Source organism: Myxocyprinus asiaticus, chromosome 7 (assembly GCF_019703515.2).
Source record: "Myxocyprinus asiaticus isolate MX2 ecotype Aquarium Trade chromosome 7, UBuf_Myxa_2, whole genome shotgun sequence".
Taxonomy (NCBI): Eukaryota; Metazoa; Chordata; class Actinopteri; order Cypriniformes; family Catostomidae; genus Myxocyprinus; species Myxocyprinus asiaticus.
Genome location: NC_059350.1, coordinates 3,785,532 through 3,811,644, shown reverse-complemented (window position 1 = coordinate 3,811,644; position 26,113 = coordinate 3,785,532). Strand labels below are relative to the sequence as shown.

The 26,113-nt window shown below is 39.8% G+C and overlaps 2 protein-coding genes across 4 annotated transcripts; both read right to left on the bottom strand.

The window, feature by feature from the left end:
* Positions 1-2,857: 2,857 nt before the first annotated feature.
* On the bottom strand, positions 2,858-11,807 carry zgc:66455 (uncharacterized protein LOC393502 homolog). Its single transcript, XM_051703522.1, has 10 exons — positions 10,834-11,807; positions 10,715-10,745; positions 9,086-9,502; positions 6,750-7,508; positions 5,333-5,392; positions 5,129-5,217; positions 4,952-5,010; positions 4,700-4,866; positions 3,735-3,887; positions 2,858-3,574 (listed from the first exon to the last, which is right to left on the bottom strand). Exons 1-10 carry the CDS (start codon positions 10,909-10,911, stop codon positions 3,216-3,218), a joined length of 2,172 nt encoding a protein of 723 aa, XP_051559482.1. The 5' UTR covers positions 10,912-11,807; the 3' UTR covers positions 2,858-3,215.
* A 437-nt stretch (positions 11,808-12,244) lies between these two features.
* Positions 12,245-24,509, bottom strand: b3gnt2a (UDP-GlcNAc:betaGal beta-1,3-N-acetylglucosaminyltransferase 2a). 3 transcript variants are annotated; one of them, XM_051703528.1, is made up of 3 exons: positions 24,331-24,509; positions 17,159-17,235; positions 12,245-14,945 (listed from the first exon to the last, which is right to left on the bottom strand). In XM_051703528.1, the coding sequence occupies exons 2-3, from the start codon at positions 17,196-17,198 to the stop codon at positions 13,720-13,722; spliced, it is 1,266 nt and encodes a 421-aa protein (XP_051559488.1). In that variant the 5' UTR covers positions 17,199-17,235; positions 24,331-24,509; the 3' UTR covers positions 12,245-13,719. The 3 variants fall into 3 exon arrangements, with proteins under 3 accessions (XP_051559488.1, XP_051559489.1, XP_051559487.1); XM_051703529.1 differs by lacking the exon at positions 17,159-17,235; XM_051703527.1 differs by lacking the exon at positions 24,331-24,509 and having other exon boundaries at positions 17,159-17,454.
* Positions 24,510-26,113: the final 1,604 nt, after the last annotated feature.

Sequence of the window (26,113 nt, the reverse complement as noted above, 5' to 3'; positions counted from 1 at the left end):
ATCACAATTAAAAGAACCAAAGACTTAAACTACTTCAGTCTGTGTGCATTGAATTTATTTAATATACGAGTTTCAAAATTTGAGTTGAATTACTGAAATAAATGAACTTTTCCATGATATTCTAATTTATTGAGATGCACCTGTGTAGTTGCTATACACATTGGTGAGTAGATGTTAGATGGAATTGGGCCCTCCATTCATTTATAAAAGTCAGTCTGTAGATAGCTGTTCAGTGGGGACTTTCAGGCAATTACAGCATCATTTTCTGTAAAGCTGCTTTGAAACAATGTTTATTGTGAAAAGCACTATACAAATAAAAATGACTTGAGCACTTGCCAATATAGTAAACCAATGGAACAAATAAATCACAATTAAAAATCATTCTTTGTCTTTGAGGCCTTAGGCCTCCATGGAGCAAGCTAAAGGCAAATGTGGCAAGGAACAAAATTCCATAAGATGTTTAGTTGAGAAAAAACCTAGGGAGAAACCAGACTCAGCTGGCAGAGCCAGTTTCCTTCCGGCTATACAGCATGAACATAATGACACTATTAGTTAGCTATACATGTAATACAAGCTATGTACTAATTGAGTAGATTGTGATGCAACTCTTTTGAATGAATGTTGCATTTATATAGCGCTTTTCCAGACACTACACTCAAAGCGCTTTACAGAGTGAACAGGGGACTCTCCTCAACCTCCACCAATGTGCAGCATCCACCTGGATGATGCGACGGCAGCCATAGCGCGCCAGTACGGTCACCACACACCAGCTATTGGTAGAGGAGAGAGTAGGGATATAGAGCCAATTTATGAATGGGGATTATTAGGAGCCCATGATTGAGAAGGCCCAATGGGGGGAATTTATAGGAACTATACTGGGGCATTAGGACCCACACAGACCACAGAGTGAGCACCCCCTGCTGGCCTCCCTAACACCTCTTCCAGCAGCAACCTTAGTTTTACCCAGGAGGTCTCCCATCCAGATACTGGTCAGGCGCAATCCTCCTAAGCTTCAGTGGGCACCCAGTCTTGAGCTACAGGGTGATTTGTCTGCTGGAGGCAACTAAAGGGTATTGATTGAACTCTAAGATTAATGTGGTGGTCCGAGTACAGTTCGTTTGTGGGTCCGTTTGTGGTTCGATTGATTTTGAGGTTTGATTAGAAGGAAATTTTAAGCGAATATAGAAACACCATGATTGCCATGACTGTGCTGCGTCTCATTTTCTGGTTTTGTCGTATTATCTGAGCACTCCAAATGAACAGGTTGTATTTTTTACAGTCTCTCTTCGCCCAGCAATATAAAATTATCTGCTGTCAAGCAGTGCTTCTCTTCATCTTGTCACTGTGCTTCATCAGTGAAACAGCAGTCTAAAAGGCGATGAGATTGCATGGTTCGCAAAACTAGTTGGGCATTACTAGTTTTTTGTCTGATTATGATAAATTCATAGTCGATTCTAAATGTCAATTGTCACCAAACAAATTAATTTATTCAACATGTTTCCAGCACTCATGGCATAAATATTGGTGTTGCTACAACAAAGGGTCTGAGATCCCATCAAAGAGGACCAAAAAAGAAACTGGGTCCTCTTTTAGGTCCACTTATTATGAACATCAAAAGCACTGAGGTCATTTGCAGCTGGTTGCCTTTCTGGTTCACTTTAAGGGTGTTTTCACACTTGGTCCGTTTCAGGGGTCTGAGCGCGGTTCACGGGATTTTTAGACAATATGTGAACAATCCAAATGATCTCAGACCCCTTTAAAGTGAACTGAACCGAGACCATCTCAGGAGGAGGTCTGAGTAAGGTTTGCTTGCAGCCTGCGGTTTGGTTTGCTAATAATGTGCATTGAGTATTTGCTGATGAAAACTATTTAAACTCCTTACAAAACAAACTCAAAAATCTTTCTTCAGTGTTCTGTGCAAATGAAGACTTGAGGGTTTAACCAAACCAAATCGGAATTGCACGTGACACTTAAGAGATTACGATGCGAGCATATTACTATTGTTTTCAATGAATGGATGTTGCCTGAGGCTGCCAATAAATAAAACCATGATCAATCATATTTTTTGTTGGTATTACGATTAATCTACCATTATCCAATTTTTTGTCTGAGTATTTGTTTTATATAAAAATACAATGCATTCATTTCATTGCATTGCTTTTCCCTCATAATGTATAAAAACAAACTTATTGTATCTAATACAGTTCTTTTTTTGATGCGGGAGATTAATAAAATATGCCTTATTGAACAAAAACACTTGTTCTCATGCCGATTATTCATTTTAAGGGTATTAAACATGTTTAATAATCTCATAAGATAAGGGCCTGGGTAGCTCAGCGAGTAAAGATGCTGACTACCACACCTGGAGCCACAAGTTCGAATCCAGGGCGTGCTGAGTGATTCCAGTCAGGCTTCCTAAGCAACCAAATGGCCCGGTTGCTAGGGTCGGTAGAGTCACGTTGGGTTAACTTCCTTGTGGTCACTATAACGTGGTTCTCACTCTCGTTGGGCTGTGTGGCGAGTTGTGCGTGGATGCCACAGAGAACAGTGCGAGCCTCCACACTTGCTACGTCTCCACGGTAATGTGCTCAACAAGCCACGTGATAAGAGTTTGGCATCTTGTTGTGCATGTGTGCCTTTGGAGGGTGGGGTTTGGGGAAAGGGGCATATCTGAAGTTAACAGCTAAAGTCCGATGAAAATTTCACAATTGCTAACATCGCTTCTAGCCAATACGATATTTTAGAGCAGAGCAAAACTAGAAAATATATTCAATAAATAATTCTTCATGAGTTTTGCAGGAAAATGTATGTATTTTCTGAATTTCCACTCTGTCACACACAACTCTCCAAGTCTCTCTCACACACAAACATACATTTATTTAACATACATAAAACCACAAAAGTACAGAAAGCTCTTTTATCAACTATTTCTGAGAGTAACAAGTCTACTGTGACTGGCCAAAAATGAATAGAACAGAATGAAAATAAGCTGTAAATCTTTACAGGCAGTCAACATTCAAGATGCTTCAGAAATCATGAACTAAAGCACAAACAAAACACCACACGTGAAACCCAAAATGAACAGCTAAACCGTCCAGTCAAGACCAGTTATACAGAAGAGAGTCGTTTCACTCGGTAACATGTAATGCACTTACGTGCACCTCTATTGGTCACCATACAGCACTCTCAATCAAGAGTAACGGCAGGTGTAACTATCAAAACTGGTGATTCTCTGTATGTATTTTACTCTTAAATCCATCAGGGGGCGACAGAGGGCTAAATCGTAATAGAGGAAGATCAAGAGAGCGGAGACCATCTTTGGACAGTCTGATGGGTGGAGGCGGGAATCTGGAGGGGTCACTTCCTGTAGTGTTATTGTTGTCACCATCATTGGTAACCGTTTCCACAGCACTGCTAATGCTGGATCCCTGGCAGCGTGGCAGGAAAGCGCCTCTATAGTATCGACGGTACAGAAGAGCGACCACAACCAACAACAACAAGATGAGCAACGTGAGCAGGCAACAGACAGCGTAAACACCCCTGAGGACTGAAGGAAATGATGTCCAGCTACAGTCTAGAGAGAATGGAGACAAAAGTAGAGTTATGCACAGCAATATAGTTAGGATTTATTTAATGACTAATAGTGAACATTACATTTTAATTGAACTGAATACTGTACTTCATTCCAAGACAAACAAATGTGATTAATTTGTGAATATCATACATTTTCTTACCAGAGGACGTGGACTTCTCACAAACGGTCCTGTCCAATCCATGACGAGATTCATGGCAACCATGGAGACAGCTACAGGAGTATGATCCAAACTGATTCACACACTCCGAGTGTGCACCACACACTACCAGCTGTGTCTCACACTCATTGATGTCTGTTCAAAACACAAATAGGTTGGTAAGGCACATCATGACAATAGAGGGCAACAGTGCCCGCCCACTTTTTCAGCCTTCTGGGTTCCGGAAGTATTTTCCCCATTCATTTGGTCATGGGAGTAGGCAGTGGCTCAGAGGCACATTTTGCGGGTTTCATTGGCTGCGGTTCTCTGATTGGTGGTGTACTGTACTATGGGGAAATGAAGTGGTTTACCATGCATTATGCTATCAAACACGACTTTTAAACAATGAAGTTCAAATAACGCACACGGATGGCTTCAACGGAAGTATATACAGTCAGTGATCAACCTCAGAGCTCATAGTAGGTCGGTCTGTAAAGGTTTTTAAGTTACCGTTGAAAATCAATTTGTCTATTGGATAAAGTAATGGATTTTACTTCCGGAACCAGACTGTTGCGCTCTATTGCGGTATTATTAGTTTAGCTGCAAAGTAAACAGGTGTTTTGGAAAGACCACTTCTGTTGGTTAAAATGAATGCTTCGTCAAGACAAAGCTTTAAACATCACTGACAGCATTTACATGCCCACCAATTGATGGATAACTACCAAAAATCAGCTTATTCAGAAAATCCGACAATGCAAGAAAACCACATTTACATGAAACTTGATATCATTGGATGAGTCTCTCATAAACAGGCATTCGCACTTTGATCAAGCTGGCTCCACTCAAGTGTTTTAAGACTTCAAGAGGACACAATGCCTTCAGCATGTCCCCAAAACGTTGTCCCCACCCCCTCTTGTACCACCTAGTTAATCACGGGACAAGAAAGTGTTAGCGTGGTGTACGAGCACCTTCAGTAGAGACGGACATGATGACGCCGTGGATTTTGCTGGTTTGTGATTTGATACTTTTGCCCTGAAGCCCTTGCAGACCGGACTGAAGAACCCCATGTGTGTGCGGACCTACAACGGCCTTCTGAAACTGCACCCACATGATGAACAAAACTCCAGAACTCAACCTAGAAACAAACCCATTGACACATCACAGCTCATTTGCAGACCAATTAGTGAATTAGTGACCTGGAAAGTGAACTTTATCCTCACTTTTTTAATCTTTTTAAGTCTAGACTTTTTACCGTGACATGTCCAAGCTCTTCTTTTATCTGTAAACCAATCAAACAGGTGGTCCATTTACAATAATATTCAGAATTTATGTAAATAAAATCAGACAAAACATGTAAGTGTGTGCTTTAGTGCATGGAGAACAAGATTTAGCCTTACTATTGTCTCTAAAGCAGTCCTGAGGGAAGATGATTTCTCATGATGCCCAGACTCCAGACTAACCTCCACAGCCACCTCTAACAAGAGCTCTGATTGAACAGATACTGTTTCATCAAAAAGTAGCCTGTATACTTGTGTAACCAACAACTACATGTCATTTTATGGAAGAAATGTCATCAGTAACCATTTAAAAGCACTGCTTACCTCCAGGTAAATGGATGTTGTGGGTCACATTTCGTATGGTTTGTAGGTATTGAGTTTTCTCTGTGCAAATAGAACTCAGTAATAAATGCAAGAGGACTCCAGCACATGGTACAAAAACATTGTTTATTACTAATGTGAGTAATAGACTAGCCCTTATTGTATTCATTAGAATTATTAATATCATTCTGGCTGGGAGTCTATGGCAGCCTTATGAACCGTACATAGGAAAATGATGAAATTTGGCACACTGATAGGGGTGGGCGTAAATAGCCCCCATACCAAATTTGGGGTCTCTAGGACAAACTCTGTAGGGCCACCACCATGTCAAATTACAAGGGTAAATATCACGAAATCAAGAAATATCAGGGTAAAATTTGACTGCAAACTCAAAGAAAAATAAGAAATGACATTTCGTATAAAGAAAAAGCTTATTGTTAAGACCACTGAGATTATTTTCATGACATTTCAGCACATTTATTCCACACTCTAATTCACAGTAGCCTGCTGTATTGGGAAAAAATATTTATGTATTCATTATGGTACCATTTCTTGTACTTAATTTAATTTATGCTTATGTCACATGTCAAGAAAATGCTCTGGTCATATTTCACCCCTAAATAAAAAAGAAAATGTATAATTTGCATATCAAAAATTAAACTTAAATTTAGGACCATCACCACATTTTACTTTTACTGTTCCCCATTGTTTTCAATGATGATTCTCATTACCGCAACGGTCATTTCTTTAACTGCATTACAGTTTAAAAAAAAAAAAAAGCTGTTGTAAAGTGATTTTTTTCCATAATCTGCAAAAATGAAAGGCATTACCAAAGAAGTACTACTATCATGTAAGAGTACTTCACAATTTAAATATATAATTTTTTTTCACATTGCGGTAATGAGAACATAATTACCAGCTTTTTTTTTTTAAATGCAGTACAGAGAATTGGGGGATTTACATTCATGCATTTGGCAGATGCTTTTATCCAAAGTGACTTACAGTGCACTTATTACAGGGACAATCCCCCCGGAGCCACATATAGTTAAGTGCCTTACTCAAGGACACAATGGTGGTGGCTGTGGGGATCGAACTGGCAACCTTATGCTTACCAGTTCTATGCTTTAGCCCACTACTCCACCAGCCCACCACCACTCTGGGATAAAATGAGCCTAGCTGTTGTTAAACTGTCACAATGTAAACAATCTTAACGACCGTAAAAAGGAGGCATAATTTTGCAATTGTTTCTTTTGATTTGTGTAAAATAAGACCAAGACATTTTCTTGACCAATTTCATGAGAATCAAGTTTGATTTTGGGGGCAAGTATGACATTTCTGTGACATTCAACCAAACTGATGATGAATGTGTGATGTGTCAAGTTAAACGTTGTTTTTTAAGCCATTAACCACCATACTACACCTTTAGATCTGCGGTGCAATTTGGGTTGTCTGGTAGCATGAATGTTGGTAGAACTGCCCTCATGCGGGTCCAAAAGGGCAGGTGGTGTGACTGCGCTGTCCGTCACTGTTGCCTTCATAGAAACATCGTCCAGATCATCCTGCTGTCCCACTCTCACCCACCTTACTTCCTCAACATCAGACACCATTTTGGCTCTGGCTGGCTCAGTTTCACTGGGAGAGAGGGATTGTGCATCCACATTCCTGCGCATGGCAGATGGAGACCTGGCAGCTGGTTTAACAGTGCTGAGGGTGATGTTTGCCATGCGTGTATACGCGGGCTGGTATTTGGAGCGGACTTGAGCTGATCCATCTTTAGGTTGTCGTTTGCGGCTCTCAGCCGTCCAACGACCTGCATTTTCCTGTGGTATTGCAATGGAATTATCGTTGTGGTACAAGTCGTCAATAAATCCAACATCGTCATAGTAACCAGAAGTAAAAACACGGGGAGTTGAGTCCGTGGATCCAGAAGATGCTTCTTGGTTCCCAGATGGACTGTTTTCCCAAGGTTCCTCCTCGATAGATAGCTCATTGGACACTGAAGTGGACTCAAACTGGCTGAATATCACAGGGTTTGTTAGAGCAGGAGGAGAGGTTTGTGCTTTCACCATTGACAGTTTGACATCTGCTGCGACACCTCTAAGATCTGGTGGCGCATTCGTAACCTTATCCACTTCTTTATTACCAACTAATGCCTCTTCGATCACATCTACGGGAAAACCTGTCAGGAGATATACAAGAGTGGTGATTACACAATCTACACTATTTTATTTAACAGACATTCTCGAAGTAGAATACTAACACAAATGGCTCAGCTACAAAAAAAAAAAAAATTACTAATGTCATCCTCACCACGTTTGGGAGACAATTATATTTTAAGCAATTTGTTTTGCTTCGCAGCAGTGTGAAGGAAAAAGATAAAAATAAAATCAAAAGGGTGATTAACCAGTGAAAGGTTTCCAATCGATTAACCAATGAAAGTCTAACTCTAAATTGTCTAACTAATTATACAGTTAAACTGGGATACACTCCAATATATACACCGATGAGCCAAAACATGACCACCTGCCTAATATGCTGTTGGTCCTTCGTGTGCTGCCAAAACAGTGCCAACCCGCCAAGGCATGGACTCTACAAGACCACTGAAGTTGCCCTGTGTTATTTGGCACAAAGACATTAGCAGCAGATCCTTCAAGTCCTGTAAGTTTTGACGTGAAGCTGCCGTGGATCGAACTTGTTGGTCCAGCACATCCCACAGAATTGAGGCCAGAGCAACACCTTGAACTCTTCATCATGTTCCTCAAACCATTCCCGAACAATGTGTGCAGTGTTAAGGGGTGCATTACCCTGCTGAAAGAGGCCACTGCCATCAGGGAACACCATTACCATGAAGGGGTGTACCTGGTCTGCAATGATGTTTAGGTAGGTGGCATGGGTCAAATTGACGACCACATGATTATGCCATGGACCCAGGGTTTGTGATTTGTCCCTCTTCAGACCACTGTCGGTAGGTACTCGCCACTGCTGACCGGGAGCACCACACAAGCCTTGCCGTTTCAGAGTTGCTCTGACCCAGTCATCTGGCCATAACAATCAGGCCCTTGTAAAAGTCGCTCAGGTCTTCACTCCTGCCCATTTCTCCTGCATTCAACACGTTAACTACAAGAACTGATTGTTTGCTTACCATCTAATCTACCCAGACCTTGACATGTGGCCTTGTTAGGAGATGATCAATGTTATTCACTTCAACTGTGAGTGGTCATAATGTTTTGGCTCATCAGTGTGTGTGTGTGTGTGTGTGTTTATATATGCATCGTTTTAGGATTTACGTATTTTAATGTAATACAATTTCATCATTTTGAATTTAAATTAAAATAACAATTATTTAAATTTTATTTAATGAATTTTATGAAATTAATGCTTTTTTTTTTTTAAATAGAAGCATTTAAACAAAAATAACAGCAGCTTTAAGAGTCAAGAAACAAACTTTGGCATCACAAACTTTTAATGGACACACTGATCTTCAACCTAGAAGTCTGAGTTGGTCATTTTATATATTTAAATAATTAGAAATTAGTCAGTTTCCTAAAAGTTAGGCCTAATGTTTGACTGATGTTTCACTCTGGGTCCTGGATACATCCTTTTGATTGTTTCTTTTTAGTAGAATATTTAATTCTTTGTGTAAAACTGTTTAATATTTGTCGGCACAACTGTTCAGTTCTGAATCAAACTCTATGCCAATTATGATTCTCTGCAACAACAACTTTATTCTCCAGGCTTCCCTTTGACACTTCTCACCTTGATCAATGTGGTCAGGAGAATCGAGAGGTCCAAAAGCTTTAAAGTGTCCATAGAAGCCTCTGTACGGTGAGAGCTGGTTTCCGTCGATAAGCAGCACCACTTGAACGGTGTTGGACATGGATGTGTACGTGGCTGTTCTCCAGCATCTCTCCAGGATTCGTTGTGCCCCAGCAGCAACTGGAGACTCATCCAGGTGGATCTGATCACTCTTCAGGTGACAGGCCTCTGAGGACGTCAGGTCCTCCAGATACAGCTGCAAACGCCTCCCAGGATTCACCTGGATGGTCCAGTTGCACCAGACGGGGGGATTTGAGCACAGGTAGTCAGGAGAAAAGAACTCACCACTGTCGCTACGAAGAACCTGATGGCAGCTGCGCAACGCAAAGAACGCATAACGCTCTCTACCTACACCTCCTGATAAAACACAATTCCATAGAGAGAGAGAGAGAGACAATATCAAAAGACAAAGATAGCATATTTCATTAAGAAATTAAAGATTATTTTTAGGACCTTTAAGAGTTTTTTCATTGTGACATTTTCATGACAATCACCCCTAATTATCCTAACTCTTAACCTATCACTCTTAACAATTGGTATGGGAGGCCTGGGTAGCTCAGCGAGTATTGACACCGACTACCACCCCTGGAGTCGCGAGTTCAAATCCCAGGGCGTGCTGAGTGACTCCAGCCAGATCTCCTAAGCAACCAAATTGACCCGGTTGCTAGGAAGGGTAGATTCACATGGGGTAACCTCTTCGTGGTCGCTATAATGTGGTTCTCGCTCTCGGTGGGGTGCGTGAGGAGTTGTGCGTGGATGCCATGGAGAATAGCGTGGGCCTCCACACGCGCTAGGTCTCCGCGGTAACGTGCTCAACAAGCCACGTGATAAAATGCACGGATTAACGGTCTTGGACGTGGAGGCAACTGAGACTCGTCCTCCGCCACCCGGATTGAGTCAGGTCACTACGCCACCACGTGGACTTAGAGCGCATTGGGAATTGGGCATTCCAAATTGGGGAGAAACAATTTGGTATAATTACATTCTCATTACTGTAAGAAGTTTTATATAATAATTGAACAAAACCTTGTTTTTTTTGCACATATGATGAGGCGGTTGAAGTGTGAAGCATTTACATGTTTCCATTGATCATAGTATAGATAATGTGGGGTAGATTATTGGGGGCAGGTGGTTACCTCCACCCCCATTCCCCCTGGAATCTACACACCTGTACTTATATAAAACTTGTTTTACTTGTATACAATATAACAAAATAGTGAATAAAAATAATAATAATAAAAAAAAACGTTAAAGAAATAGTAACAAGTTTCAGCACTTAAAATATACACTTTCCTTTATACGTTCAAACAAATATTAACCTACAATTTTGATGCTGAAATAATAGTTTGTCCATGTAATTTGCCAAATGACTGAATTAACAGGAAGACCAGGTTGCTAAACCAGGTTGTGATCAATTATAATATCCATTAAAGAGGAAACAAAACTTTGCAAATGTTATATTTTAATGTGCATTAAGTCTTAATCTTAGGACACATCATTAACGTGTGAAACATAATGACACACTGATATTATTCATGTGTAAAATGTGAACGGACAGCTGTTACATACCTGCATATGTTTGTCCGTCATTTCTGTTTATCTGCCAGCAACAGAAAACAAGACGTGAGACGTCCATCGATCAAACACTGATGAGCTGTGAGTTTTCATTCATAACTGTAGTTACTCACCTCCACACTGCTCGCCAGAAAAGTCAAATATATTATTATCAGGAGACAGAATTTACACAATAAATGCCGTCGTGGCATTTTAAACTTATAATCGTTTTTACTTTCTTTTTCTGTTGTTTTCTTTCTTCTGTTCAAGTCAAAGGCTTGTTTTAAAAGCTAAAGGGACAAGGCATCTACCATCAGCTGTTCTATATCTGTAATCACTCAGGTAAGGTTACCTGTTGCGCATGACTGAAAGACATGTGATGCTCCGATCCGACAGAGGGCGCTGCTGTACCATATCTGTGTTAAATCCTCCTGTGATCCAGCAAAAAAAAAAAACGGTTTTTTTATTTATTTATTTTTTTAATTATTATTAATTTTTAATGTTTTTATCGACGTTTAATGTCAACCTAGTGTTTTATGCATTAGAAACATATGCCAATAATAGTTTTTTTATTCATATTTAATTTTATGTCCTTTGTAGAGGGCAACTCCCACTTAGCTTTCAAGCTAATTTTCTTCTTACACACACACAATAATAATAATAATAATAATAATAATAATGTGAAAACCCATGTGCTGTACTAATGTCCCACAGAGAAGAAATCTTTGTCAAAGAAAGCAATATCATGCATTAAAATATAAACTTTGTTTCAACTTTTTTTACAAGATGTTTTTATTTTTTATTATTAAATCTATCAAATACTAATGATAATATTATTTGTTCCATGAAGTTTTGTGATGTCTAAAGATAAATTACAAATATTAGCCAAACCCCAAACATTTGGTATCTCTGAAAAGCCTTGTCATCTTTAAGATACTCCAGGATTTCTCCAGGAGCTGTGGTATATGGACTAAGAAAGATGAAATTAAATGAAATAAATTCCTCTACAGAAGACAAAAATGAATGGTTGGGTCACATGAAGATATGTTTGGTGTCTGTGTCTGAAAAGGAATACTAGCATACTACTTACTGCATTCTGTGCAGTATGCACTGAAGCTGCCATCCTTTAAAAAAAAAAAGTACAGTATGTGAAACAGTATGCAATATGCAACAATAACGGTAGTATGCTATAGTGTCTGCTTACCTTATTACATTCCTCGCAAGACTTAATTGCATTTAATTCCACGATAAGTGTCCATTTATCATTTCAAAATTAATAATGGTTATTTTGCAGTTTTGATACAGTTTGGTGTAAAAATTATTCACAGTTCAAATGTAAAGTCAAGTTAAAAACATTGTGCGATACAGTATACTGCACAGTTTTTTGTGGAAAGTGCAGTAAGTCATATAGCCCATACAACATTTGCATTTATATGCACTGTATACAGTATAGTAGTAAAAGTAGTAAGGTAGTATTCTATGCTATTGAGCATTGTGTTTAATTATTTTGATTTAGATATCCTCAGATCAAAATAATGACAGATATGAATACAGCAGAACTTTATTAGTCTGAATACAAACAAAACACTGAGTGTGTAATGGAAATGTTAAAACAAGTTTCCTTTATAAGGGTCAAACCTATTTCAGAGCTTATTTTACATCCATGTCCAAGACTACACACATACTGAACTTCACAGTAAATATTGCATGGATATCCGATCTTTTGTGATCTTTCTCCCTATGGAGTTAACAGAGAATTCAGCAGTAATGGGATTTTGTTTGACTTTGAACGTCAGAGGCTTAAACAGTTCTGTGTGTGTGTGTGTGTGTGTGTGTGTGTGTTGTAAACGTCTAATGATACCCTACAACAATGGTGCAAAGGTCAAAACTGGCTGTGCCTTTTGCACAAATAGTATACAATTTAACTATTAAAACCTCTAATATAGTCATTGTTTTGATAGTGTTGTTCAAATCAGACGTTGGTAATAAAATAGCAGCATCCTGAAGAAATATGGATTACATTTTTTAATGCTAGAAAAGTCAAAAAGCTCACAAATAGCATTAAAAAAATGACAACATTACTGTTTAGAACAACATTTCCAAACAGAGTATAGTTGCTTCATAGCACAGCTCTGCTTTTTCAACCTGTACATAAGAACAGACATGAGACATAAATTAAAATGACAACAGATAATGTCTCAACACAGAACAAAGATAAAAAGGTATCTTTAGCTCTTTATCATGAAGACACACCCTGATTCTTGTCTGTCATAGTGCATCATGTCGTACTTTACTGATTTGAGTTAAAGCTAATGTAAGTTCTGCCACACTAGCACCACCGAATGGAATTGCAAAAATAGCCCCACCCCCAGCTCACGCCATTGGTTGAATAACATTGTTGGGGCGAGTCTAAGCGGGTCTCTCTAAACAAGCCACAGAGACACAGTGTTTACAGTTTTCGAGAAAATTAATCTATGAATGGCTTACTCATAGTTGTCTCTGCATATTAAAGTGGGATAGAAGAAAGTACTGTATTTTAACACTGAAAAAGTTACATAATTCAGCTTTAAAAGTGGAAGCTTTAAGGTTCTTTACAAAGCAGAGAAAAATTCGATGAAGTCCTGAAAGTCAACCTGAAATCAAAATGTACCATATTTACCTTCTTAATACGCATTCCTGGTCTTATTTTCAGCAATCATCAGTGCACGTTATTCCATAGTAAAAATAAAAAATAAATAAATATATATATATATATATATATATATATATATATATATATATATATATATATATATATATATCTTTGTCTTTTTAAGCTTTCATCAAAATGGAATACCTTGCTCCCCCTCTGAAACGACTTTTCTTTTAGGCTGATGCCCTCGTACTTTTCAAAAACTCCCCTCCAGCCAGTTGTCATACAGAGAACACTTTTCACAATCCAATCAATTCCCAATGGATAAAATCATGTCCCAAATTGGGCTGGAAATGTCATTTCATGTCGAGTTTAAAATATCTCACTTCTAGCAATTAGTTTTGGGGTCATTTATCCAAGACCAGATCTTAATCATCTCTTGTGGGCTCCTCGGATGGACCAGCATCAAACTTTTATAAGCACAAGGTTCGTCTTTGTACTTTTCCTCAATGTCAAAGGTCTTAAAGCCTTTGTGTTTCTCTGGCACTAAGCCCAGTTTCCGCAAACACATCCCAGTGTACACGTCATCGATTGGGTACAACATGACCAAGCGGGAGATAGTTCTTAGTCGTAACCCTAGATTACCTGAGTACAGGTAGCCTCCTCCACCTGCGTACGGAGGATAACCCCCAACAAACACACTTTCTGGGATGTAATACTTGAGCTTTTTGTCCCGGTGCGGTCCAGCATTGGTGATCACATCTCCAATAAAGAGGTCTCTCGCACTGGTCACCGTCAAGTTACCTAGGAACTCCAGAATATGCCGTGTATTAACGAAAACGTCGTCATCGCCTTTAAAGATGTACTGGGCAGAGGGGCAATGATTTCCAAACCACTCCAGAAAGAGCACTTCCTTCAAGGTGAGATTAAAGAATGAATCGCGGTAGCCCCACTGCAAAACGTCGCCGTACAATGCTGCTTCATACTTGACCATGTCCGACAAGTCTGGGAAATGGTCTGCCACGGTAGTGTTGCCAAGGAGGAACACTGTGGCAATGCGCCGGTTGTCGAGGATACCGGCACGCCCCCATGATTCTCGAATGGCCTGTCGTCGGTCGAAATGTGGCGCAATGGACTTTATCGCAAGCAACAGGAAAGGAGGTTTGGAACATACATTGGGTGCATCCGTTATCAGGGGATACGACCTGCATCCAATGTACAAGAGGAAGTCCTGGAAACGCTGTGGAAGAGATTTGAAGTCTTTTATTTGTGTTGTGATTCTTATGTCTGGCTGGCACGGACCTGCATGACTTGTCTGATTCAGCCAACGAGGGATTCCTGGAAATTCTCTGAGGGACTCGTTGCCACTGGCAAGGGGCAGGTAGTAGATGTCGTCAAGACGATGTTGCTCATGATTCCAGAATGCTGTAGTGACCTCAGGCTTACTCCAGAACTCTTTGGATGGGACTTTCCATCGTTTGTGGACATCTTGTCCCTGGCCATTACTTCGGGACAATTCTACCATGAAGTAAATGACGAAGTTGGCTATCATCAGCACTCCAAGCAGCTTTGTTGTCCTCCAATTGCTCTGCATCTTGAAGATGCCCCTACGACCTACAGACACAAAACGGGAGACTGTTCACTACAGAGCGCAACATTGCCCGCCTACGTTTTTTTTTTTTTTTTTTTAGCCGTGTTGGTTTCTGAAATATTTTTCATTCATTTTTTCCATAGGAATTTAATAAATTCCTTCATAAAAGACTTCTAAGCCATTAACCAAACCAACCAGCTCCGAGGTGAATCACAACATTACAAACTTTGATTTGGATTAGAGAAGAGACTGTGTACTTAACGTCTTAAATGAGGGAATTAAATACAATCCCATAAAGCATTATGTAAAGACATAAAACCATTGATTTAAGGTTGTTGATTACAAGTATATAAACAATATTTCAAGTTTATTGCTAAATATTAAGATACATACAAATAAATAAGAAGTTTAAGAGTGTAGGGAGACCGACTCAATTGCGTCATTTGCAGTACTTCATGGGAGTGGCCGGTCACTGCAGAATTCTTTTGGTGCACTTTGTTGGACGCAATTCTCTGCTTTCCCTTCAGCATCATGGGTAGTGTAGTTCTTCATCAGAAATTGTGCTATTAAACTAAATTTTCCCAAATTTAAGTTGAAATAATGCAAACTTATGCTTCCAAAGAAGCATATACCTTAGATTAACAACCTCGGAGTTCACAGAAAGTCTGTATTTAAAGGTTTATAAGTTATCTTTAAAAATACATTTGCCTATCGAGAAAATGAATGGCACTTTTACTTGGGATCTTTTATGTGGGATAAACGGAGTGTTTACTGCTGCTTTCTAGTCATCACACAGAGGTATAGGGAGTCTGGGGAAGATGGCAAAGAAAAAGAGCAGTGAAAACCCCCATGACCTGGGTAGTGGAGAAACATCAGTCACCATAAGTTAAAGCTGGTTAGTAAAGACTTACTTAAAGTAAAACCCTTTGGCCTATGAGTATTTCAACCATCACCATAAAGAAAATTTCAAAACATCAAACACAAGACTGAATGTGGACCGATATGTACCTGTTACGACCGTAACTGGTAAAAAATTCCTTTGAAACACAATCGCAAAAACAATAACGTTCACTTGTCATTTTAAGTAGATGCATAAAGACAACACATCTGCTATTTCACCCCAAAATAAAAAAAAAGTAAGAAAAATGTACATTACATTTTGCTTAAAGACAATTTCGCCTATTTATAGGACCATTATGATTTTTTGCATTGTGGCAATATTTTCACGACATTTACGCACATTTCCCCCACCAAATCCTCATTACCGCAATGCAAATAAAGGCTCATTCACATTACTGTAATGCAAAAAACAAAAAAAACACTCATATATTATTAAAATGGTAAAATAACATATTTATATATCATGGTAGTATTTATTGTAATACCTTTGCATTTGTAATCAGTGTTGACTGAATTACTTCTGAAATGTAATCCAGTACTGATTACAGATTACACAACTCAAATGGTAATCAGTAACTTAATCTTTTAGATTACACTTTTAGGTTATCTAATCTGAGTACTTTTGGTATTAAGCATTGCAATTGTTTTAATAAAAATTTCATTTTAACATTACAAAACATAAAATCACATATGTTCACAATTTAAATGTCATTTAATCAGTGTTGGGTGTAATCCAATAACAAAGTAATTATTACTGAAATCAAATTACTTTTTGAGTCAAAAGTAGTGTAATGCATTACATTTAAACTTTTTGTAATCAGATTACAGTTACTGACTTTCAATAAATGTACTTTTAAAATGACTTTTAAGTACATTATAGGGTTATTCTTATTTATAATATATTATGTAGAATACATGAATTATGGCCCCGTAATGAGTCATTGTAATGGAGAAATGTGAGGTGCTGAGTATATGAATTGTAACTATGAACATAGAAGAAATATAGACATTATTTTGAATTTGTTTAATGGAAAAGTGTAATGAGTTATAGTAATGAGAATCTAAAGTAAATCACCATTGAGAGTTACTTAGAGTAAATCGTACAAAAGCATTACAGTAATGAGATTCTAAGGTACAAATGTGCTCAATTGTCATGAAAACAATGTCACAAAATTGTAATGGTCCTAAAACAGGCTTAATTTTCTTTACAAAACACAAGTTTTCCTTCAATTTTTGGGGTCCCGAAAATGTATCCATGAGATTTACCCTAAAGTTAGTATTAAGGGGACATTTTTAAGGAAAGGTAGTTCACAAAAAAAGTCGGTCCATTACTCACAGCGAGGACATCTGCAGGGCAAGTCTAAGGTGAGCTCCATGACTGAATCCGATCTGAAGCGTCCAGTGTTTCTCCTCCTGTGATCGCACCAGAGCAGTGAAGGGTGAACCTGCTGCATATCAGCTGTTTCATACCTAACCAAAGATCTCCAATTCATCCAACCAGTTCACCTGTCTTTAGTATTTTCACTCAGTCCAACACCTTCATTCTTAATCTATCTTTTCTCCTCTAGCTCAGTTTTCTATTTCACTCTGTATTTCCCACACTGTCACATGGTTTGTCTCTCTCACACAAGAATCATGTGTACCTCATGACACTAATTACAGATATGCTGCATCAGATGCTCTCAGACTACAACAGACCCTCAATAGCATTTCATTGTTGGACAAAAGATCATTTTTAACTTATAGACTTTCTTTTCCTCACATGACCTCATTGTGAAAAAATGCTATCATCGTTCTTTTTCAACACCTTTCAGAATTGTGCAACATCTCATGTGCTGGAGGTGAAAGAGTGGGTTTATTCTTAAAGGAATTGTACAGGTTCAATACAACTTAAACTCTTTTGACAGCACCTGTTAGATGGTGTAAATTACTACAGAGGGTACTTTAGATTTGTTTAGATTACAATAATGCATTTGCAATAGAAGTCTATCAGGCAAGTGGGTTTTAAAGAGGGTTTAAAGCAGATATGTGCAGCTCTAAAAAAAGACCCCAGAGATAAAGTTTGCTTAAAATGATAGTTCACCCAAAAATAAAAATGTTGTCATCAAATTGTCAGAGAGATGTAGAGACAGGAACCAAACGCAGAGGAAACAGTTCAACAGGATTTATTTACAACCAAAAAAATTCTTTTTCAAACTAAGCAAGCCAAAGCAATGGTTTCCCCCGACACGTGGGCAGAAACAAGGAATCCTCCTCCAACAAATGGGCGATGATCACGGGCAAAGCAGAAGGTAACCACACTTCTGAAACACAGCAGCAAAACATTCACATAGACAATTACAGTAGCAATTACAATGATCCGAAATCAGACATGACACATGAGGGAATTTAAATAAGCAGGGAAACAAACAAGGGTCAGGTGCCGCTCGCAGCTGAAGGTTGTAACGATCAGCGTTCCCATGGAAACAATCAGAGTTCCCATGGAAACACTGATTTAGCATTCCAGCGGCACCTGAAACAGATGAGGGCAAAACGTAAACATGCTTTGACAAAAACAGACAAGGGACCGATGATGCCACGCCCTCGTCAGACAAAAACTCAACCTGGCAAGGTGACAGGGCCATGAAATCACCGGAGGGCGCAAGGTGACAACTCGCACACTGCAGTAACCCACCACTGGACCCATGCGCCCACACAAAGCACTTACACGAAACACAAGACAGACAGGGGACAATGATGTCATGGTCCTCATCAGACAAAACCCAACCTGACAGGTTGACAAGACTATGACATCACCGGAGAGCGCACGGCAGTAACACGCGCACGGCGGTCTCAAACAACCGGACCCATGCGCTCACACAAAAGGGGTACACAAAACACTGAGGCAGGCCGATACTGCCATGGTCCTGTAAGGCAAAACCCCAACCTGACAAGGTGACTGGATGGTGACGGTACCCCCCCTCAAAGGGACGCCTCCTGGCCACTGGGCAGAGGGTATAGAACTGGGCGGCAACTGCTGGATAGGGTTCGGGGAAGCGGCTCAGGGGGTGGAGCCGTGGGCAGCTCAAACATGGACGCTGATAGTGGCAGGGAAACGGCCTTCGTGGCCATGAGCACTGGCAGCTGCAACTGGGAAAAGCCTCTGTTGCCATGAGCTCTGGTAGTGACAGGGGAACAGCTTCCGTGGCTGTGAGAACTGGCGGTGACAGGGGAACAGCTTCTGTGGCTGTAAGAACTGGCAGTGACAGGGGAACAGCCTCTGTGGCTGTGAGCACAGGCAGGGATGGGGGAATGACCTCCATGGTCATGGGCACTGGCAGTGGCAGGGGAGCAGCCTTCATGGCTGTGAACACAGGCAGGGACAGGCGAATGACCTCCATGGTTGTGAGCACTGGCAGGGACAGGGGAACGACCTCCATGGTCATGAGCACTGGCAGTGGCAGGGGAACAGCCCTTGTGGCTGTGAACACAGGCAGGGACAGGGGAACGACCTCCATGGTCATGGGCACTGGCGTGGGAACAGCCTTCATGGCTGTGAACACAGGTAGAGACAGGGGAATGACCTCCGTGGTCGTGGGCACTGGCGGTGGCGTTGGAACAGACTTTGTGGCTGTGAACACAGGTAGAGACGGGAACAAACCTCGTGATCACTGGCAGCGACTGGGAAATGGCCTCCGTGGCCAGGAGTGCTGGCAGAGCCCTTCTCTTCCTCCTCTTCCAGACAGTCGGGAGCACTGCTATGGGAGCCGCCGTCATGACCGGAGATGCTGGCTTTGGGGTGGCCGAGGTTTCAGGCACTGGCTCTGGGACGGACGAGGCTTCAGGCACTGGCTCTGGGACGGATGAGGCTTCAGGCACTGGCTCTGGGATGAACGAGGCTTCAGGAACCGGCTCGTTGACCGTGGCAGATGTAGGCGCTGGCTCGTTGGCCGTGGCAGGCATGGGCACTGGCTCGTTGGCCATGGCAGTCGTGGGCACTGCAGGGAAACGGCGCTCGTGGCTGTGGACACAGGCAGTGGCAGGGAGACGGCCTCAATGATCATGGGTACAGACAGCTACGGAGGAACGGCTCTCATGTCCGTAGACATTGGCAGTGGCAAGGAAATGGCCTCAGTGACCGTGGGTGCTGACAGCAGCAAGGAAACAGCATCCATGTCTGTGGAAGCTGGCAGCAGAGGAGCAGGCATCTGGCTCCTCCTCCTCCCCCGGACGGTGATCGATTCACCACACTGCAGCGTGACTGGGTCGAACACTAGACAGATCTCCGTGCCAAAATCCAGGAACAAGGCGCAACATGGGCATTTGTTGTCCTACATGGCATTTCCCCACTCAGCAGCCTGTCCGGTGAGGCACAGGATGATGTAAGCCACCTTCATTCTCTCAGTTGGGAAAGCAGAGGGCTGCGAAGTGAAGAACAGAGCACATTGGGACAAAAAGGCGAGACAGGATCCCTCACCTGAGAACGGAGCTGGAGGGAGGATGTGTGCCTCTGGGTGCCAAGGGGCATGGGGAGCCGACGAAGCCGATGGAGGTGTGTCCTGAGGCGAGTCGGGATCAGAGGATGGGCGGAGCTATTGAACCGCTACGGTGAGTCCCACAAGCTGCGATGCCATCCTCTCCAATATGCGAATCGAAGCGGAAATCTGTTCCTAGTGCTGCCTCAGCAGGGCTTCTCGCTGCGAGTGGGCGGAGTGAAGAAATGAGTCCTCCGCTGGGTCTGTGTGTGGTCAGATCATTCTGTCAGGCGGGTGAGAGACAGGACCCAAACGCAGAGGAAACAGTTCAATATGATTCTTTTTCAAACTAAGGAAGCCCAGGCAACAGAATCCCCCGATACGTAGGCAGAAACGAGGAATCCTCCTCCAATGAATGGGCTATGATCACAGGCGAAGCAGAAAGTAACCACACTTCTGAAACACAGCTGCGAAACTTTCACATAGACAATCACAGTAAAAATGATCCGAAATCGGACATGACTCATGAGGGGATTTAAATAAGCGGGGAACCAAACAAGGGTCAGGTGCCGCTTGCAGCTGAAGGTTGTAATGATCAGCGTTCCCATGGAAACAATCAGGGTTCCCATGAAAACACTGATTTAGCATGCTAGCGGCACCTTAATGATGAGAGGAGGGCAAAACGTAAACACGCTTTGACAAAAACAGACAAGGGGCTGATTATGCCATGGCCCTCGTCAGACAAAAACTCAACCTGGCAAGGTGACAGGGCCGTGACATCACCGAAGGGCGCACTGCAGTAACCCACACAAAGCACGTACATGAAACACAAGACAGACAGGGGACGATGATGTCATGGTCCTTGTCAGACAAAACCCAACCTGACAGGTAGACAGGACCATGACATCACCAGAGAGCGCGCGGCGGTAACGCGTACGGCAGTCCCAAACAATCAGACCTGTGCGCTCACACAAAGGGGGTACACAAAACACTGAGGCAGGCCAATACTGCCACAGTCCCGTCAGGCAGAACTCCAACCTGACAAGGTGATTGGACCGTGACACATATACTCACCCTCATGCTGTTCCAAACCAGAATGACTTTCTTTCTTTCTTCCATGCAACACAAAAGATAATGTTTGCCTTAGTCACCATTCACAATCTTTTTTCCAAAACACAGTCAGTGTTTCAATTTCCTAATGTCATCATTTTCCATAGTATGCAGTAATGGAGAGCGTTCGTGAAACATTATGTTTTCAGAGGTCGAAAACGTCATTCTTGTGTGGATGAGAGGTATAATCATAGTGAAACTGATGCGCTTTTCAAACAAAAATGTAATAGTGTGTGACAGAATTCTCATTTTTTTATCTAGTTTTCGCCTATCCAAGAAATTTTTAATTCACAAAATTTTATATAAATAAAGCTTAATCGACAGCATTTGTGGCATAATGTTAACCACAAAAAATAATTTTAATCTTATCCCTCCTTTTTTTTTAAAAAGCAGTGAGTATTTTACAGTGAGGCACTTACAATGGCAGTGAATTGGGTAAATTTTTGGAAGGTTTAAAGAAAGAAATGCGAAGCTTATACTTTTATAAAAGCACTTACATTCATTCTTCTGTTAAAATTTGTGCATGATTTGAGCTGTAAAGTTGTTTAAAAACATTTTTACGGTCATTTTAGGGTTTATGGCGTTATGTCAGCATGGCAACGAAGTTGTAAAATTGGATATAACTTTACAAAGAAAATGTTAGTAAGCGATTTTATCATACTAAAATCACGCATATTGTATATGTCTTGTGGCTATACTTTTGAAACTGTTTGGCCACATTGACTTCCATTGTAAGTCCATCACTGTAACCCAGATTTCTGGTCCTTTTTTTCTAAGAAGAGGGGTGAGTCGAAATAAATTTTTGTGGAAATCAACATTATGCCACAAATGGAGCTTAAATTGTATTGAACCCAGTACATTCATTTAAACAAATAACACACAATTTTGTGTTTTCATCTTTATTCCACCTTGCACTGTGAATGTTTACATGATATGATGTGTTCAAAAATGACATTTCATTGTGTATTATTTAAACAGAATGTGTTTGCCTATTATTTTGACATAGTTAAAGATCAGTTCAAATTTGACAACCAATTTGTATATGACCAATATTATATCTATAAGATTTAATACATTACCATTTCAGTTAAAAGCCAGGTTTAATATCAGAATTCAAAACCAAACATGGCCTTTCTCTATGTGATGCGTCTGGTTCTCATCAAGTTTAATGTAGCTTAAATAGAAACATTGCTACATTAATGCTTAAAAAAGAGATGTTGTTTTCCTCCCAAATAGCACACGGACATCTCTGAGATGTCTGTTTTATATCTTTTTATCTGGAATGCAACACAATCTATCTGCTAAACATCTTAAAAAGATCAGATTTACAAATCATAAACGTCTCAAAGAATCTCTTATTGACATCCGAGACATACTTATTGACATATGTCTAATAAATGCATTGCAGTAAAAAATACTGTATGTCTTCCAGATGCAAACACACATCTAATAGGCATCTGGGTGATGTACGTGAGCTATCAGGGACACTCCTATCCAGATAGCACACGTACATCTCTATGATGTCTGTTTTAGATCTTTTCATCTGGAAAGCATCAGCATCTAATTAACATCTGCTAAACATCTTAAAAAGATTTACAAAATTCTAAATCATAAACATCTCAAAGACATCTGCTGAATGTCTTATTGACATCCGAGACATACTTATTGACACACGTCTCATAGACTTATTGCAGATGAGCAAACAATGTAAAAAACAAAACGTCTTCCAGATGTAAACACATACCTCAAATAATTGTCTGGGTGGTGTTTATGTGCTATCAGGGCAGGGTGAGGTTAGCTCGAGATAAGTTGCCATCCCATGAGTTTCATTTTTGCCTTATCAACAGATAACAGTGGTACACTTTCTACATAAGACTTAGGCTACTCAAGAAAAATAAAAAAGTCTGTATTCAACTTAAAATAATTTAACATTTTGGCCTTTACATCTAAAACAACTTCAAAGCATAAAATAACATGTGTTTTACTGACACAGATTGGACTATTATTCAAAGTCATGATGCTATAAGGAACCAAAACACCAAACAAGTGTAAAATCTTTTTTAATGACTAGAATCCAAATGAGTGTTTAGAGGTGTCAAGAAGGTTATTTCCCTACAGTTCAGGTAGCTTGAATATTTTATCTAAATTTGCGGAAGCATGTGTGAATCATAAAAGTATTCTAAATAAATAAATATTTAAAACCCTAAGAATTATTCACACTATTCACACAAACTTTCCCGGATAGCACACGTACATCTCTGAGATGTCTGTTTTAGATCTTTCCATCTGAAAAGCATCACAATCAATTAACATCTGCTAAACGTCTAAAAAAGATCAGATTAGCAAACATACTAAATCATAAACGTCTGAAATACATCTGATGAATGTCTTATTGACATCCGAGAGGAAACGTCTTATAGATGTATTGCAGATGAGCAAACGACGTTAAAAATACGTCTTCCAAATGTAAACACACATCAAATAGACGTATAGGTAATAATGTATGTGTGCTATCCGGGGACGGTGCAAATTAATTAATTTATTTATTTAGTGAATAGCTAATTTAAGAAAATTTATATGAAGAAAGAAAAAAACACCTTCAAAAATATTTAAAAAAAAATTAATAACACTAAAAAAATTTGATAAAGATGAAGGCGGTAAATATCGATGGGTCGCAAACCTCGTCAACGACAGGTTTCGTCTATTTTACGTCCTTGCAATCATTCGTATTTATATAAATTTATTAGTGATTAAATGTCATGAAGTTATTGCAAATCCATGAGAGATTATTAAAATCTTATATTTATAAGTAGGATATAAACATTTCGCTACACTGTACTGGAATCATTTTGCCGCCAAATATCTGTCGAGCCATATACAGCTTAATCTCGCGACTGACTTTACCTGTACTGTACTGCACATGTAGGTGTGCGACTCTTCTCACCTTTTATGGCAGGAAAGCGATTCACAACTCGTGCTTCCTCAAAGACAGGACATTTTTCTTTTTTTCTTCAATCTTTAGCGCTTAACCAGGCGAAAGGAGCAGTAGTTGACGTATATTTCTTATGCATCAGTGTGAAATCCCGTTTAAAGTCAATCTCCCATATTAACTTGATGTACAGGCAGCACTGTATGTGAACACCTCTGACAGTCAGTCAGTCACTCCCACAGTAGGAGCACCTCCCTCGCTTCACGACGATTTCCCCTGGGAATTACTTGTTTACTGATTGAAAATTACTATAACCCTAACTCAACCCAAGAAGATAAAAAATCTATTCTATATATAATGCTTTAAAACACTAAATAACACAATACAACCAGGACACAGCTGGTGTTGGTTCTGTTCTGCCAGAATCAGGCCAGTATTATGTATACATTACATGATTTCCCTGTGATCCAGACCAGGATTGAGCAAAATGTAGAATTTACACATTTAGAATGCACACATAAAGACCTAAGCTACATTAGTGATCTCTCATCTAGATGCAATGGTTTACTACCTAAGAACACAACCACACACAGTGCACATTGCTTCACTTTTGATCATTTATTGGTAATAAACTCATACGATACTTTACAAAGGCCATAATTACACGCTGAATAATTAATAGACATCCACCAGCTGTTGGATGTCTAAACCACACCTTTTCTTCAGCTCACACAATGGACACGTGTAAGGACCACCTGTTTAAAGTCCAACAGAAAACAGTTGCTTGGTTCCCGGCCAGACATTCACACCTGTAATACCAGCGACACGTATAGACTGATCACCTGATGGAGAGATGGTGTTAACTTGTCTTAAATATTTAAACAGGAAGGGTGGAATCGCAATTCACTAGTAATTACAGCCGCTCAAAACACAGACATTTACCAAATGAGGTACAAGAAAGGAAAAAAAGTGAGCGATATTTGTATGTAATTTGGCACATTCCACGAAAAGGGTACACTGAAAAAAAACAGGACAATGAAGGTTGTCCGATTTACTAAATCATATTATTTGTGATCTACACAACAAAATTGTGTTTCTCTTTTAAAAGTTTTCTTTGCTTTCGATTAATGTAATTCTCTAAAATGTGCACTTTACTAGATGATGTAGGGTGAATGTAAACCAATCAAGTGTTCAACAACATGGGCAAGGGGATTTTGGGAGGGGATTTGTACTGAATGGGACTTTATGCAGTGAGTAAAAATGTTAAAATTAAGTGTTATTTCATACATTTTTGAGCTTAATGTTTAATGTTGTTATTTTGGGAAATAGAATCGATTCTGTTCTGCTGGGTTACTATTGTGGTGAAGAGTGGAGACGGGTACACAAACAACATGCTGTATGTAGCTTTACTCAAGGAGCAATTACTATTTTATAGTAATAAAATAAAGCATGTTAATGTATGTTATTGCCAGCTAAAAGTTACATAAACCAGTAATGAGACACAAAATATTATGTAAAATTTAGGAAGTAAATCATGTTAGGAACACATATAAAAACCATGTTGAGACTACTTAACTGGGTCATTTAAAAACAACTTTATTCCATTATATTGAAATTACATGAATAAATTATGTTTCCTGACAAAGAATTAATGAGCTAAACCAAGAGGAAAAAATATGTTGATGTAACTTAATTGATTCATGTAGAGTCAATGTACATGATTCAATCAAGTAAATTCGAAGAATTTGTATTTATTTATTTTTTTATTTTTATTTTTTTTGCAGAGTTCAAAATATTA